The 14,286-nt window shown below is 38.5% G+C and overlaps 1 protein-coding gene across 1 annotated transcript; it reads left to right on the top strand.

Annotated features, from left to right (window-relative positions):
* The first annotated feature begins 1,082 nt into the window (after positions 1 to 1,082).
* On the top strand, positions 1,083 to 2,247 carry LOC110605671 (transcription factor PRE5). The gene is made up of 2 exons (XM_021744318.2): positions 1,083 to 1,303; positions 1,815 to 2,247. Exons 1-2 carry the CDS (start codon positions 1,181 to 1,183, stop codon positions 1,965 to 1,967), a joined length of 276 nt encoding a protein of 91 aa, XP_021600010.1. The 5' UTR covers positions 1,083 to 1,180; the 3' UTR covers positions 1,968 to 2,247.
* Positions 2,248 to 14,286: the final 12,039 nt, after the last annotated feature.

The raw sequence follows: 14,286 nt of genomic DNA, 5'->3' as shown, positions 1-14,286 counted from the left end.
CTCGATAATATAAAACTCGAGTTTGAGTTTAATTTAAAAATTAAATTAAATTACTTTTATTATATATTTTTTTAAATTTATTTATAATTTTATTTTTTAAATATTAAAACTAAATAATAAAAATAAATTTAAAAAAATATTTTTCTGAAATTTTTTTAAAGGAATATCTTTCATAAAAAAATGTTTTTGAAATAGACTAAACATGAAAGTGTCAAGTAACTTTATCAACTGTGTGTGGGACTGAAATATTTAGTGAGTGAGATGGAACTTAAAGGTGACAATATTAAATGAGATATTATGTTATTTCATGGTAGTTAAACCATTTACATCTTATATTTCTAATGACTTTCTAAAAGGTTGACCCACTTGTAACTAAAACCTATTTATGTTTAACTCCCATTTTATACTTAAAATTAATACTATATAATAAATCTGAAAAATAGAAATAAATTCAATTTATTTTATTTTAATCAATTAAATTTAGATACTTTTATTAAGGATTTCATAAGTGTCGACTTAATATAATATTAATTTTTAAATTAATATAAAATTTTTTAAAAAAATACATAAAATAGTAAATAATTTTTAGAATTACAAAAATATTTTATTATTAAAAAAATATTTTATTAAATCAAAACTTATTTGATTCTTAATAAAAAAATATAAATTTAATTAATAAAAAATTGAATTAAACTTATTTAATTCGTAAAAATAAATACATAAACTTAATTTGAGTTATTCCGTTTGAAAAATTGTGGCATGAGATTATGGAATTGAGTGAAAAAGAAAGAATCCCTTGATTGGAGAAGATCAATGTCCAAGAATCACATGGAGTTGTGTATTGGGACGTGCACATAAAGGCCCACTTTGTTATCTCAAAAACAAACAAATCTGCTCATGGCCACTTGAGATCAAACCCCAACTTGGGAACACACACAAAATATATGGTCTCTCTCTCTCTCTAAAACATATCAAGGCTCCTTTGCACTTGTCTTCTTCACATCCAACATAACTGTCTTCTTATTCACTCTCTCTCTCTATATATCTAACTGCCCTATCTCTCTCTGTTATAGCTCTTTTTTTTTTTTTGCTATATATATATTTTCCCCATTTCCCAGTTTTTGCTATAATTGTTATTAGCGTAAACACATTCCCTCATCACCTTGGAGTAATTCTAAGGATGTCTAGCAGAAGATCAAGGCAATCTGCAGCTGTTTCAAGAATCACCGATGATCAGATCATCGAACTTGTCTCTAAGTTACGTCACCTTCTCCCGGAGATCCAGCATAGGCGCCCAACTAAGGTACGTGTATATCCTTATGCTCAAGTATTTCTAAACCAGCTCAATATACTCCGCACTCTCTTTAAATTTTAATAGTCTGGACGTATTATGACAAGTAAATGAATAGTTTATATTTATGTATTTATTTAAATAAGAATATATATATGTGCACACTTTGAATTTGAAATGTAACATTAAGGGAAAAAAAAAAAAACTTGATTAACATCACATTATTTTCATTTCTTATTGATTTTTTTAAATAATGTTCTTACCATTGAGTTAAAAGGGTGTTGTAGCACCACCGCTTATGCACAAGTTGGTGTGGAATAATACTATCACTGGCTCATTTTGTCAATTTGACGATAATAGCCAAGTACATGGTGCAGACTTATTCTCGTAAACACCAAATCTATATGAACCCAAATCCACTAAATATTTATATTTTGGACTGTAAGTTTTTGCGTAAAAAATTATAAAGAAAACGCAAAGGGAAGTGAGTTGTTACTAAATGGACTTGACTTGGCTGTGGCAGGTGTCAGCTTCGAAGGTCCTACAAGAGACCTGCAACTATGTCAGGAGCTTGCACAAAGAGGTGGATGACTTGAGTGAGCGACTGTCTCAGCTTTTGGCTACAATTGATGCTGATAGTCCTGAAGCTGCTATAATAAGGGGATTAATCATGTAATTAAGCACTTTGTATTAAAAAATTAATTAAATATAATTTTACATATATATAAATATTAATCCTCATATGTAAGTTGTTAGAAGAGATGGAGTAGTTTGATCACTACCAGCTGCTGGTACTAGCAGATCAAACAAAGTAAAGGGGTCAGAAGCTATTTTTAAGAAAAGCTGCCATGTGGGTATAGGCAATTAATGTAATTAAGTTGTATAATAATAGGACTTGCACTTTAGCAATTTCCTGTTATAATATATTTATTTATTATTATGGATAACCTATGCATTTTGGGATTATTTACAGTTACTTTTAAATTATTGCTTCATTTCTCTATTTCTAAGAATACACATTTTTCTCTTGTCGGTAAGTAGGGATCGACCAGAAAACTGGGGATAGTTTAATTTAGCTATTATTAGGTTTTTTTTTAAAAAATTTAAATTAACCTAAAAATTTCAATTACGCTCAATTCAGCTAAATATCTAAGAAAATGAGCTTCTTGACTTTTAGGTGGTGTTAAGAAATTTGGCTTAAAAAAGAAAAACTTGAGCTTATTGATTTTGGTTTCAAATCAAGAAAGGGAGAAATTAGCTTCTAAACTTTAACATTTGGGCTAAATGAGCTTATTGAAGTTTTTGAGCTAATTTGGCAAGAAGTTAAGAAAAGGGTAAAATTGATCATTACAGATAAGTACATGAGTGTAATTAAACATTTAGCATCTCTTCCCTATTTGTACATTCTTCCATTTTCTTATTCTTGCTTCTACTGCAAATATGAAAATTAGGGTAGAAAAAATCAAGGAAATTAATTAAAAAGCATGACATAATTTTAACTGGAAAATTTATTAGATGCATTTAAAACATTAAATTTTAATACTTGTTATATAAATATTTGTGTTTTTAAAACTATGAGAATCGGATTTAGATTCAAGTGAAGGAGGAAATTAATTAAAAAACACAACATATAATTTTAATGAAAATTATTAGGTGCACTTAAAATACTCAATTTTAAAACTCATTATATACTGATATGAAAGTGAATTTTTTTCATAAATTATGAGAATTGAGTATTATATCCATATCAGTGAAGACATAGTCATAAAAATTAAATTAACTAGTAATTAAGAATTAACTATAATCAATGATTATTAGAAAACCATTGCCTTTTAGTATGGGACTGGGAGTTCGGGATTCGAACTTAGACTTATCAGATGAATGTTATGCATTTAACCACTGAAACAAGTTAGATTAATCAATTATACAATATATTATAAGATTTTTCATATAATTGGTTGGACCTATTTATCTGTGTGCCTCCTTTAGTGGTTTTACCTTCTCATTATTTTTGGACTATTAGGGAGAGACTTTGGCTAAAGCTACGGTTACAATTTAAAAAGAATGAAGAAGTCCAAAAATAAATGAGAAGAAAAGAGGGAAGGACTAAAATTTCAAACAAAATCCCGTGAGTAATAAATATACAAGATACCTTTGTAGAAAATGAAAGAGCAAAATTAGTCATTGACAATGACATTGCAGCTAAGATGAAAATTGGTGGTTACCACACTAATGGAGGAGATCTTGTGTTTCCATATTCATGTGAAAGGGAGAGACTTTCGCAGTAAATCTTGAATTTTAACTATCATATCCTAAATCCTAAGTTCAGCATTAATTCTTAAAGACAAAATTGATCGAGACATGCTATCAACTCTATCAGTAACTGTTCTCCAAATTTTTATTTAGTAAAATATATAGAGTAGTACGTACAATAATACCAAAAAAAAATTTGATAAGATTTATGAGTTAAGATCATGTATGTGGATCAATAGTTATATATAGTTTTATTTTTTTTTATAGTAATTCTGGTATGTTTTTGTGAAATATACATTTTTATTTGGATATACAAATTTAGTTAGGTTTCTTTAAGTAATGTTCTTCTTTACTTGGCATGATTTCATGAATAATTATTTAGATTTTTTTTTTTGTCTATTTTCTTATTGTATTACATTTATTAAAGTCAAACTCAAGTTTTTCAATAATATTTTCTCATTAAAGAATATATTCTTTGTCTTTTTTTTTTTTATTTGGGCTATTTCCGTCATTGATAACATGTTTTCTTTTAATATAAATCGAAAACTAGAAAACTATAACAACATTAAATTTTTTTTTTATTATTATGTTTATGGACTCTTGAAAAAGAAAATGAGGAAATGCTTTTAACATTGCTTCTCTCCTTTCTTAAGAAAGAGATTTTTACTTATATCAATGGCTTTATCTTCTTCCCTTGATACATGGCAGGCTCTTGCTAATGCTTTTGGTGCCATATCACAAATTTGGCAACACCATTTAGATATTGAACTTCAAGAACTAGAAGATAAAAACGTTTCTATCACTGAATATTTCTAAATGGCCAGAGCTTTAGCCAATGGTTTGATAGCGGCTAGTCTAAAAACCTTTCCTTGGCTTCCTTGTAGGAATAATAGATATCAAAGAGATCGTTAGAAAGAGTACTGATAATTGTATGTCTACATACCTTATTAGAATAGGCCCAGATTTCATGCAACTTTGGATCAATAGTAGGTACAGGTCTTGATTCTATGAGTGTTGAAGCAACGCCGTGCATATCAAGTATTGAAAAAATTCTCTCTTGCCATCTTTTAAAATTCTGACCCGAAAAAATCTCAATCTTTGAGATGTCAGGAAAAGATTTAGCGTATGGAACAGCAGGCAGAAGAGACCCACCATTTGCAGTAGTAAAAAGCGTGGCGGCAGGAAGAACAGCAAAAGCAGAGGCAATGATAAAGTCATTGGAAGTAGGCAGTGCAGATGTAACGACCCAGAAACCGAACCGCTTTCGACGCTAGGGTTCAGATCAACTTATGGTCGCTGGAACCCATAGCAAGCCTGCTATACATCCTGTTACACCTCATAAAATCTCATACATGATCATAAGAAAACATAAACATAAACATTCCATGAACCAAGGCTCAACCTGTGCATGTATCAAAACTGAAAACATAAAACTCATACTAGAGCCCTCATCAAATGCTCCAGTATGGTAAACATCACATGCCTCAAGCTCAGTTCAAACATAAACTCATACTTATTATTATTTTTTTTTTACATAAGAATCATGTAAACAGGGATTACATGGACAAAAGGTACGGCAAAGCACAATTCTAAAAACCATAGAGTAGTACATGTCCACATTTATACTATTACAAAAGGCTATACCAGTAACTCAGTCGACTTCCCCGAACTAACTCTGATCCTACAAACCTGGGGTTAGAGGAAAGGGATAAGCTACAAGAATCTAGTGAGCAGAACATAAAAATCGTTCATTAAACATATGATCGAACGAAATGCATCACAACACAATCAATTCACATCAAGACGGATTTGTCACCAGTAACCCTCTACAAATTCCAATAGTGCCCGGCCCACGACGGGTGCTCCTCAAGACTTCCTCTTAAACATATCATAACATATCCATAATACTAGGGGCGTACAATGGGCAATCCTGGTCTTTCCCTTATATAGTGCCAGGGGCATAAAATGGGCAAGCCCTGGTCTTTCCATATCCGTCATAAAATGTCATACTCGAGGGCTAATGGGTCATCCAACATCCATCCACAACAATAGTGAAATATGCAATGCATCATATTCGTGAATTCTAATGCAAACAACCTAATACATAATCATGGCATTCGTGATGCATGATCATGCTTAAAAGGTTTGATTTCTTAAAAATAACATATCAGTCCAATTCTACTCACCTCTGGCTGACGTTCGCCTAAGACTGACGCAGTTATCTCACTGCAAGCCTCTACGGTCTTCCAAGTCCGATCCTACACAGATGGACTCAAATGAGGGACCAAACATAACCTTTGCAAGACTCTAAACAACTCCCCAAGAACCTCTTAAAACCTACCAAAACATGCATATAAAACAAGTAGGGGAAGGCTGGGTAGGGGACTTTCGGCGGCCAAAGGTCCCTCACAAGTCCGAAAGTTAGTAACTTTCGGGGGCATGTTCGGCAGGCTAAACCCCTTCACAGTTCCGAAAGTCAATAACTTTTGAGGGCAGTTTAGGCGACCAAAAGGCTGCCTCTACCTGCAAGTTCGGTGGCCAAACCTTGCTTTGACGGTCGAACCTGTGTTCTCCAGTTTAGGCAGAACCCGATTCTGCCCTAGCATTCAGCCTCCCAAAACACCAAAAAAATTCACATGCAAGGACCTCACAACAACCAAAACTATTTAACATACCTAAGAGACCTCAAAAACTGCCTCTAACCCAACATGCAACAACATAAACACAAGAGGAAGCATGCATTAAGCACATTTAAACTCAAACCCAACAATGAACAACAAGGACAAACATGCAACCAAAACCATTAAACCATCAAAACACAAGCTGAAAACCTTTCGAAAACAAAAGAAAAGCAAGGGTTTAGGCTTACCTCTTGCAGACAACTATGGTGACAGCAACCAAACTTGGAGAAAGAGGAAAATCGATCTCCAGAGGTCTCCAAGGTTTAAAATTTGAAATGCAACTTGGATCTTCAAAACCATAGTTAAAAACATATGAATTCTCCAGAAATTGAAGTAAAATGGCAAGAAGAACCAAAGAAGTGCATGAAATTACCTCTGCCAGAAAATGGAGAAGAGTTTCTCTCGAATTTCGGGCTGAAGACCCTTTATAGGTGGCTGGAGAAGCCACCTTCGGTGGCCGAACCTTTAAGCTTTTCCAAAACTCAAAAATTCACTTTATGAAAACCCTATTTTACCCTTCTAAACATTCTGACTTTGAGATTTCAGATTCCAATGGAGATTTTTATCGGAAAGTGGAAATTTCAACGCTGGAGATTAGCTGGGTATTACAGCAGAAACAGAGGCAGTGACAACATTTTGGTTCCATTTTTGTAAAGATAAATCCTTAAGATTGTTGGAAAAATAGGATAAAATAATGAAACCAGAGTCATGTTGAACACTGTCCTTAAGGATTTATTTTGTAATCCTCCAGGATTTATTTTGTAATCCTCCAGGATTAAACAGGTTCTTCTGAGATTTAATTTCCAGGATCAAGACAACAAGAATTTATCTCTAATTTATAACCCAGCAAAAAACACAGAGGAAAGAAAGAATAAAGTAGAAAAATGGGAGTCACTTTCTTTGTAAAGATGGAGGCTATTTATAGTGAAAAAAACGACCGTTATAAGCGGTTATAAAAATTTAATAAAATCATAATGGTCAGATTTAAATATTAGATTTAAATCTCATAAATAAAATTTTTAATGACTATAAAATCTTTAACGATCATAAAATCTTTAACGACCATAAAATCTTCAACTACCATAAAATCTTCAACGACTATAAAATCTCCAACGACCATAAAATCTTCAATGACCATAAAATCTTTTGAAATCTAAACTAATTTTACAACAATCCCCCACATATTTCAAAAGATTTTTCATTGCTGGATTTAGAAATTTAGTGTATATGTTTCGAATCTGGTGTCTTTTAAACTATGAATCAGACCTAGATTAATAAGACTTAACATACAGAGTAATTGGTGAAACTTTTATTTCTATGAACCAAAATTCTTTTTTGCATACTAATATCCTATCAATCTCATAACACTCCACAGCTGTTTTGTGCTAATAGGCCATGCGTACGCCTGGTATTTCATAAGTGTTCTAGAGATTATGCCACAATCTCATAGAAGCGGCCCCACTCCACACTTATATAGGTGATATCATCAAGTGTATACTGTAATTTATACACCACTCATAACGGATATGAATATCATTAAGAGCTTTTATCTCATCCTCCCATTAATGCCGTCTAGCACTTTTCACACCATAGGAAGGGACAACAATAAATAGTGCTAGTAGAACTAACATGTGACTTGTTATTACCCATATGAACCTTTTTCATGGAATCTCCAATCACAAAGGTTGGGTTTCCATCACTGTTAATTTCAAATTGGCTCAAGTCCCATTCCCCTCTATGTTTCATCTATTAGTTTTCTCCCTAAAGGTTTAGTTAGAGGATCGGCCAAATTCACTTCTGACTTCACTGTAATACCTGGCTAGACCCCGGCATCGGAATTCCTTTTTCCGGTGGACGGATGTCGAAAACCTCTAGAAGGGTAAAATATGTTTTTCTAAAGTGTTTTCATGTGTTTTAAGGTTTTAAGTAAGAAAGAAATTGAGTTTTGAAAGAAAATATTTTGGAGGAGAAACCCAAGTTCGGCCGCCGAACATGGTGGAGTTACGGAGGCACTTTTGGCTTCCGAAGGTGGTCTAGCCAGCCGCCTATAAAAGGCCCCCTATTCGAAAATGAGCGAGTTTTCTCTCTCTATTTTCGGGCAAGGTGAGTCTCCGCCACCTCTTTTGTCGATATTGTGTTTTCTCCTCAAACCCTTCAAGTTTTAACAAGTTTTAGCTTGGTTTTGAAGGTTTTTAAGCAAAAATCGAAGTTTTGAAGCTTGAAGACTTCGGAGCTCGATTTCTCCCATCTACGAGTTTGGATCGCCTCTCCTCTCGTTTTTCAAGAGGTAAGTGGAGACCCTACCATTCTTTTATGTTTTATGTAAGTTTTGAGGGGTTTTAGAGAGTTTTGATGCATGATTAGGTTAGTTGTAAAATTTTAGGGTTTATGTGAGTTAACGATGAAATGTATGTTTATTGTTTGTTAAATGAGATGATTTTGGGGTATAGGTTAGTTCTAAGCCCCTAAATGCTTGAGGATGTGTTTTTGCATGGTTTGGTTTGAGTTTGGAGGGTTAGGGAGGCAAATTTGTGCATGAGAAGTTGAGTTCTGCCATTATGGAAGAACTCAGGTTCGGCAGCCGAAGCCATGTTCAGCAGCCGAAGCCATGTTCGGCCGCCGAACCTTCCTGAGGAGGCAGTTTTGGCTGCCGAACCCTGCCCTTGAAAGTTTGGACTTTCGGCTCTGGAGGGGACTTTCGATCGCTGAACCTGCCGCCGAAGGTGACTGAGTTTCGGCTCTGGAGGGACTTTCGGTCGCCGAACCTGCCGCTGAAAGTGCCCTGTTCAGCCTTCCTTTGCATGCTTTCTATGAATGTTTTATGGTGTTTTAGGGGATTTTTGGGGAGATGTTTTGAGTCATGTTAGTGTATGTTTGGTCCCTCATTTGAGTCCACCTGTGTAGGTTCAGACCCGAGGAACCGAAGACCCCAGCAGTGAGATAGCTGCTTCAGAGTCTGTTCAGAGTCAGCCTGAGGTGAGTAGAATGGAACTTTATATTTCAAAGCAAATAAATTTCAAGCATGTTCATGCATCACGAATGCCATGATATATATTAGGTTGTTTGCATTAGAATTCACAAATATATTGCATTGCATACTATGATGTTGATGTGGATGGATGTTGGATGACCTAGTAGCCCTTGATATGATATGATGATGATGATGATATGGTACGGAAGTCCAGGTCGAGACCCATTCTACGCCCCTGGCACATTAGAATGTTATGTTATGTTATGTTAAGAGAAGAAAAATACATAAAGCAAGATGATGCCTTGACCACCAGTAGGTTTGCAAGGGAGACAGCAGACAAGGGAAAGGCCTCGGAAGAAAGGAGGTCGGATAAATATGAGAGAAGGCAAAGTAGGGGGCACGAGGCTTACGGGAAACCTCGGGACAGAAGGGAGCAGAGACCATCACCACATTGGATCCCAGAGGTAATAACACCTCTCAACGCGTCCAAAGCCGAGGTGCTTGTGGCTGTGCAAGACAAAGAATTCCTCCAGTGGCCCAAGCCCCTGAGAGCATAAGCGAGCAGAAGAGATCCTAACAAATATTGTCAATTTCACCGCACTCATGGTCATGACACCAATGATTGCTACCAGCTGATTAACGAGATTGAAAGGCTGATAAAAAGGGGGCATCTACGAAACTTTGTAAAGAAACCCGAAGGAGAAAGACCCCAGCAAAACCCCACAGTGGAGAGGCCTCGAAGGCTGGGGGCAGGTCCAGTTAACGATGGCTCCGGCAGGACCATTAACATGATCGTGGGGGGTACAGGAGGTCGAATGAGCAGGAGAGGGAGAAAGAGGGGCCGAGATGGGGAAGGCAGTAGAAATGAAGTCATGCAAGTAGAACGACATTCTCCAATAGTCATTTCTTTCTCTCCAGAAGATGCCCACGACATTCAAATGCCTCATGATGATGCCCTTGTTATTGAAGCTATTGTTCACAACTTCCGCGTTTGGAAGATCCTGGTAGATGACGAAAGCAAAGTAAACTTATTGCCTTACAGGGTCTTCCAGCAGATGGATATACCGGAGGAACAGATGGTGCGAGACCAGGCCCCGGTGAAAGGGATTGGAGGGGCCCCGGTACCTGTGGAAGGAAAAGTGAAGTTGGCCCTAACCCTAGGAGAGGCGCCCTCAACCCGGACCCACTATGCAGTATTCTTGGTGGTGAAGCTCCCTCTAAGCTACAACGCAATACTGGGAAGGCCCGTGCTGTATGATTTTGAGGTAGTAACCAGCATTAGGTATCTAACCATGAAGTTCCCAACAGAAGCGGGCGTAGGAGTAGTACGGGGATGCCATGAAGAAGCCAGGGCAGTGTAATGGCCACTGTAGCGGATCCAAGCTTGGCAGAAGGGAAGTTCGACTCAGAAGTGATGGAAGTCTGAGATGAGAAAAGAGAGGCCAGAACGGAACCAGTAGGAGAACTGGACCATCACCAGTAGGTTTGATGAAGAGAGAAGAAAAATACATAAGGCAGGATGATGCCTTGACCACCAGTAGGTTTGCAAGGGAGACAGCAGACAAGGGAAAGGCCTCGGAAGAAAGGAGGTCGGATAAATATGAGAGAAGGCAAAGTAGGGGGCACGAGGCTTACGGGCAACCTCGGGACAAAAGGGAGCAGAGACCATCACCACATTGGATCCCAGAGGTAATAACACCTCTCAACGCGTCCAAAGCCGAGGTACTTGTGGCTGTGCAAGACAAAGAATTCCTCCAGTGGCCCAAGCCCATGAGAGCGGAAGCGAGCAGAAGAGATCCTAACAAATATTGTCAATTTCACCGCACTCATGGTCACGACACCAATGATTGCTACCAGCTGATTAACGAGATTGAGAGGCTGATAAAAAGGGGGCATCTACGAAACTTTGTAAAGAAACCCGAAGGAGAAAGACCCCAGCAAAACCCCACAGTGGAGAGGCCTCGAAGGCTGGGGTCAGGTCCAGTTAACGATGGCTCCGGCAGGACCATTAACATGATCGTGGGGGGTACAAGAGGTCGAATGATCAGGAGAGGGAGAAAGTGTAATACCCGGCTAGAATCCGGCATCGGAATTCCTGTCGTCCGGTGGAATCCGGGGTGTCGGACTTCTAGAGGAGGGTAGGATTTATGTTATGATGTGTGTTATGAGGGTAAAGTCAAATGGACTTAAGTTTTGAGCTGAAATGACCCAAGGCTGATGAGCCAAGTTCGGCCGCCGAAGGTAAGTTCGGCCGCCGAAAGTGCCCAATGTTCGGCTCCCGTTGCATGGTTTTGCATGCGCTTCGGCAGCCGAAGCTGAGTCGGCCAGCCAGCGTTTGGACATCCTTAGTCAGCCTTTTGGACAGGTGTTGGCTCCAAACCCTGTCCAGAAGATTGGCCACGTCTTCCATTCTTTATTTGCTGAGTTTGAGCAGATCATGCAGGAGTTTGCTAGTGTTCAAAAGATTGTGAGAGTGTTGAAGCAAAAGTTAAGCTTTTGAGAGTTAGTACGGGTGAAGAAGAGTTGATCTGTTTTCCTTGGAGTCAGAACGTTCATCTTCCTGTGTATAGAGGTAAGGGAAGCTCCGGACCGTGTGAGATGTTTTCTGAAGGTTTTATGGGGATTAAGGAAAGAGATGCATGCTTAGGTTATTAATGGTAGTTTTGATGATTTATGCATGTATACATGTTTATGTGTTATGTTTGTTTTGTTGTTTTGGGGTTATTAGATAGTTTTGGACCCCTGTGAACATATCCTTGAGTATATGTGTGGTGAATAGTTGAAGTATGCATGTTTGGAGATGATGAAGGGAAGGAGGAGCTTGGTTTGCCGTCGGGCTGAGTTCTGGATGAACTCAGGTTCGGCAGCCGAAGGATCATTCGGCCGCCGAACCTCTTGCATGGTGGCTTTGGCTGCCACAGCTTGCCCCGAGCGTTTTGCATGTTCGGCTCTGTTTGGGGACTTCGGCCGCCGAAGGTGCCGCCGAAGGTGCTTGAGTTTCGTCTCTGGATAGAACTTTCGGCCACCGAACCTGCCGCCGAAAGTGTTCTGTCCAGCCTTCTTTTGCATGCTTTGCATGGATATTAGAGTGAGTTTCAGGGGATGCTTGGGGAGTGTCATAGAGGTAGTCAGAAGATAGTTTGGTCCCTCATTTGAGTTTATCTGTATCCGTACAGACCAGAGGAACCAGAGAGAGCAGCAGTGAGTACTGCTCCAGAGTGTTCAGAGCCTGCTCAGTCAGTCAGTCCAGTTAGCCAAAGGTGAGTGGAACTAAACTTAACGTTTTTAATTGACTAATGGACTGTTTTAGCATATCTCATGCATCATGATTATGCCATAGGTTGATTGCATTAGTATCCACGAAGATGTTGCATTGCATAGTTATCTGTTGATGTGAGTAAATGCTGAATGATCCAATAGTCACAGACAGGAAGTCCAGGAGCCTTTGACTACGCCCTGGCAGGTATAGTAAAGACCAGGAGCCTTTGACTACGCCCTGGCAGGTATATAGTAAAGTCCAGGAGCCTTTGACTACGCCCTGGCAATGGTAAGTACAGAGGTGTTATATACACATATATATATATGACAGGAAGACCAGGTGCTCGATTCTACGCCCTGGCACAGAGTTACTGGGACTATGTGGTGACAGGTTTACTCTTGATGTGGTTTGTCTGTGTTATGACGCATTCCATGAGATCATGTTTTACTGAGATATTTTACTGTTCTACTCACTGGGCTATAGAGCTCATCCCACTCCCTTAACCCCAGTTTTGCAGGTTCAGTGTTCCGTGTACAGGGACAGTTCAGCAAAGTACAGAAAGAGTAAAAGAGCTTGTAATAGTATAGAGTGGACATGTAAATTGTAAAGAGATGTATAGTTGTGTATAACGTTAGAGTTGTGCTTGACTTAGTTGTATTGTGTTGTAAAGCTTTTGTTACATACATGTATATGTATCTATGTTTTATAACCAGGCTTAACAGGTATGAGTTACCCATCTAGAGCAAGCTCTAGTCTGTATCTGGGGTACAGAGTACAGAATACAGAGTACAGAGTACAGAGTACAGAGTACAGAGTACAGAGATAGTGCATGCACAGGTTAAGCCTTGGTTCAGCAAAGAGTTTTATTTTCACAGAAAATGTATCATGTATGAGTTTTACAGGTACACAGAGAGTATTGCAGGCTTACTACGGGTTCTGGCGGCCTTAAGCCGACCTGAATCCTAGCGCCGGTGACGGTCCATTTTTGGGTCGTTACAGATTGGTATCAGAGCCCTAGGTTCACATGATCGGACCTATAGAGACAGTGTCGGGCTCATAGAGAGTCAAGCACACTAGGAAAGCATGTCCACTAGGATAGGGTGTTGCGTCCTATCTGTGATATGCCATGAGTTATGCATGTGCCTTCTTGTTATGTGTTTTTATGTGCTAAAGTGCTCTGTTATCTGCTGTGTTTTCAGAGAGAGTAAGATGAGAGGAACTCGTTGATCAGCTCGATTGACTAGAGTCCCACCAGAGAATGAGAGACCAGCTGCTCATCCTCTTGCATTGCCAAGGGCAAGGTCTTAGAGATCTAGCAGGGAAGGTATGTCAATAGACCCTAGAAGGTCTGTCGATGAGAGCAGAAGAGGAACAGTTAGGGGAGAAAGATCAGAGGAAAGGATGGAAGCTATGGAGCTTGATCAGTCTAGAGATGATAGCATGGGTATAGGCAGTTTTGAGGAAGGTATGGGAGAGTCGCAGGGAGGTGCTCAGACCTCAGGGTTTGGCTACCCAGAGTATCCGATGGGAGGTATGTCGGAGTACTCTAGTTTTGTGCCATATCCTCCTTACATGCCTTATATGCCTTATCCGCCTTACTATCCACCATATCCTATGCATCCATCTTCCCCTACCCATCCAAGTGCAGCACACCCAGAGCCAAATGACCCAGTACCACCACCAGAACCAATAGCCCCTGTTGACAGACATCAACCTAGTTCCTCTGGAGGTAAGGTGCAAATGACGGAGTACTTGAAATTGGATGCTCCTAAATACAACACGGGAGATGATCCATTTGATTACCTCAGAGCAGTTAGGATGATAACTAGTG

Source organism: Manihot esculenta, chromosome 17 (genome assembly GCF_001659605.2).
Source record: "Manihot esculenta cultivar AM560-2 chromosome 17, M.esculenta_v8, whole genome shotgun sequence".
NCBI lineage: Eukaryota > Viridiplantae > Streptophyta > Magnoliopsida > Malpighiales > Euphorbiaceae > Manihot > Manihot esculenta.
This window is presented reverse-complemented; position numbering and strand designations above follow the sequence as displayed.

Coding starts and splice junctions, on each gene's coding strand:
- LOC110605671 (XM_021744318.2), top strand. CDS start 1,181: ATGTCTAGCAGAAGATCAAGGCAATCTGCAGCTGTTTCAAGAATCACC. Junction 1,304..1,814: donor AGCATAGGCGCCCAACTAAG/GTACGTGTATAT, acceptor TGGCTGTGGCAG/GTGTCAGCTTCGAAGGTCCT.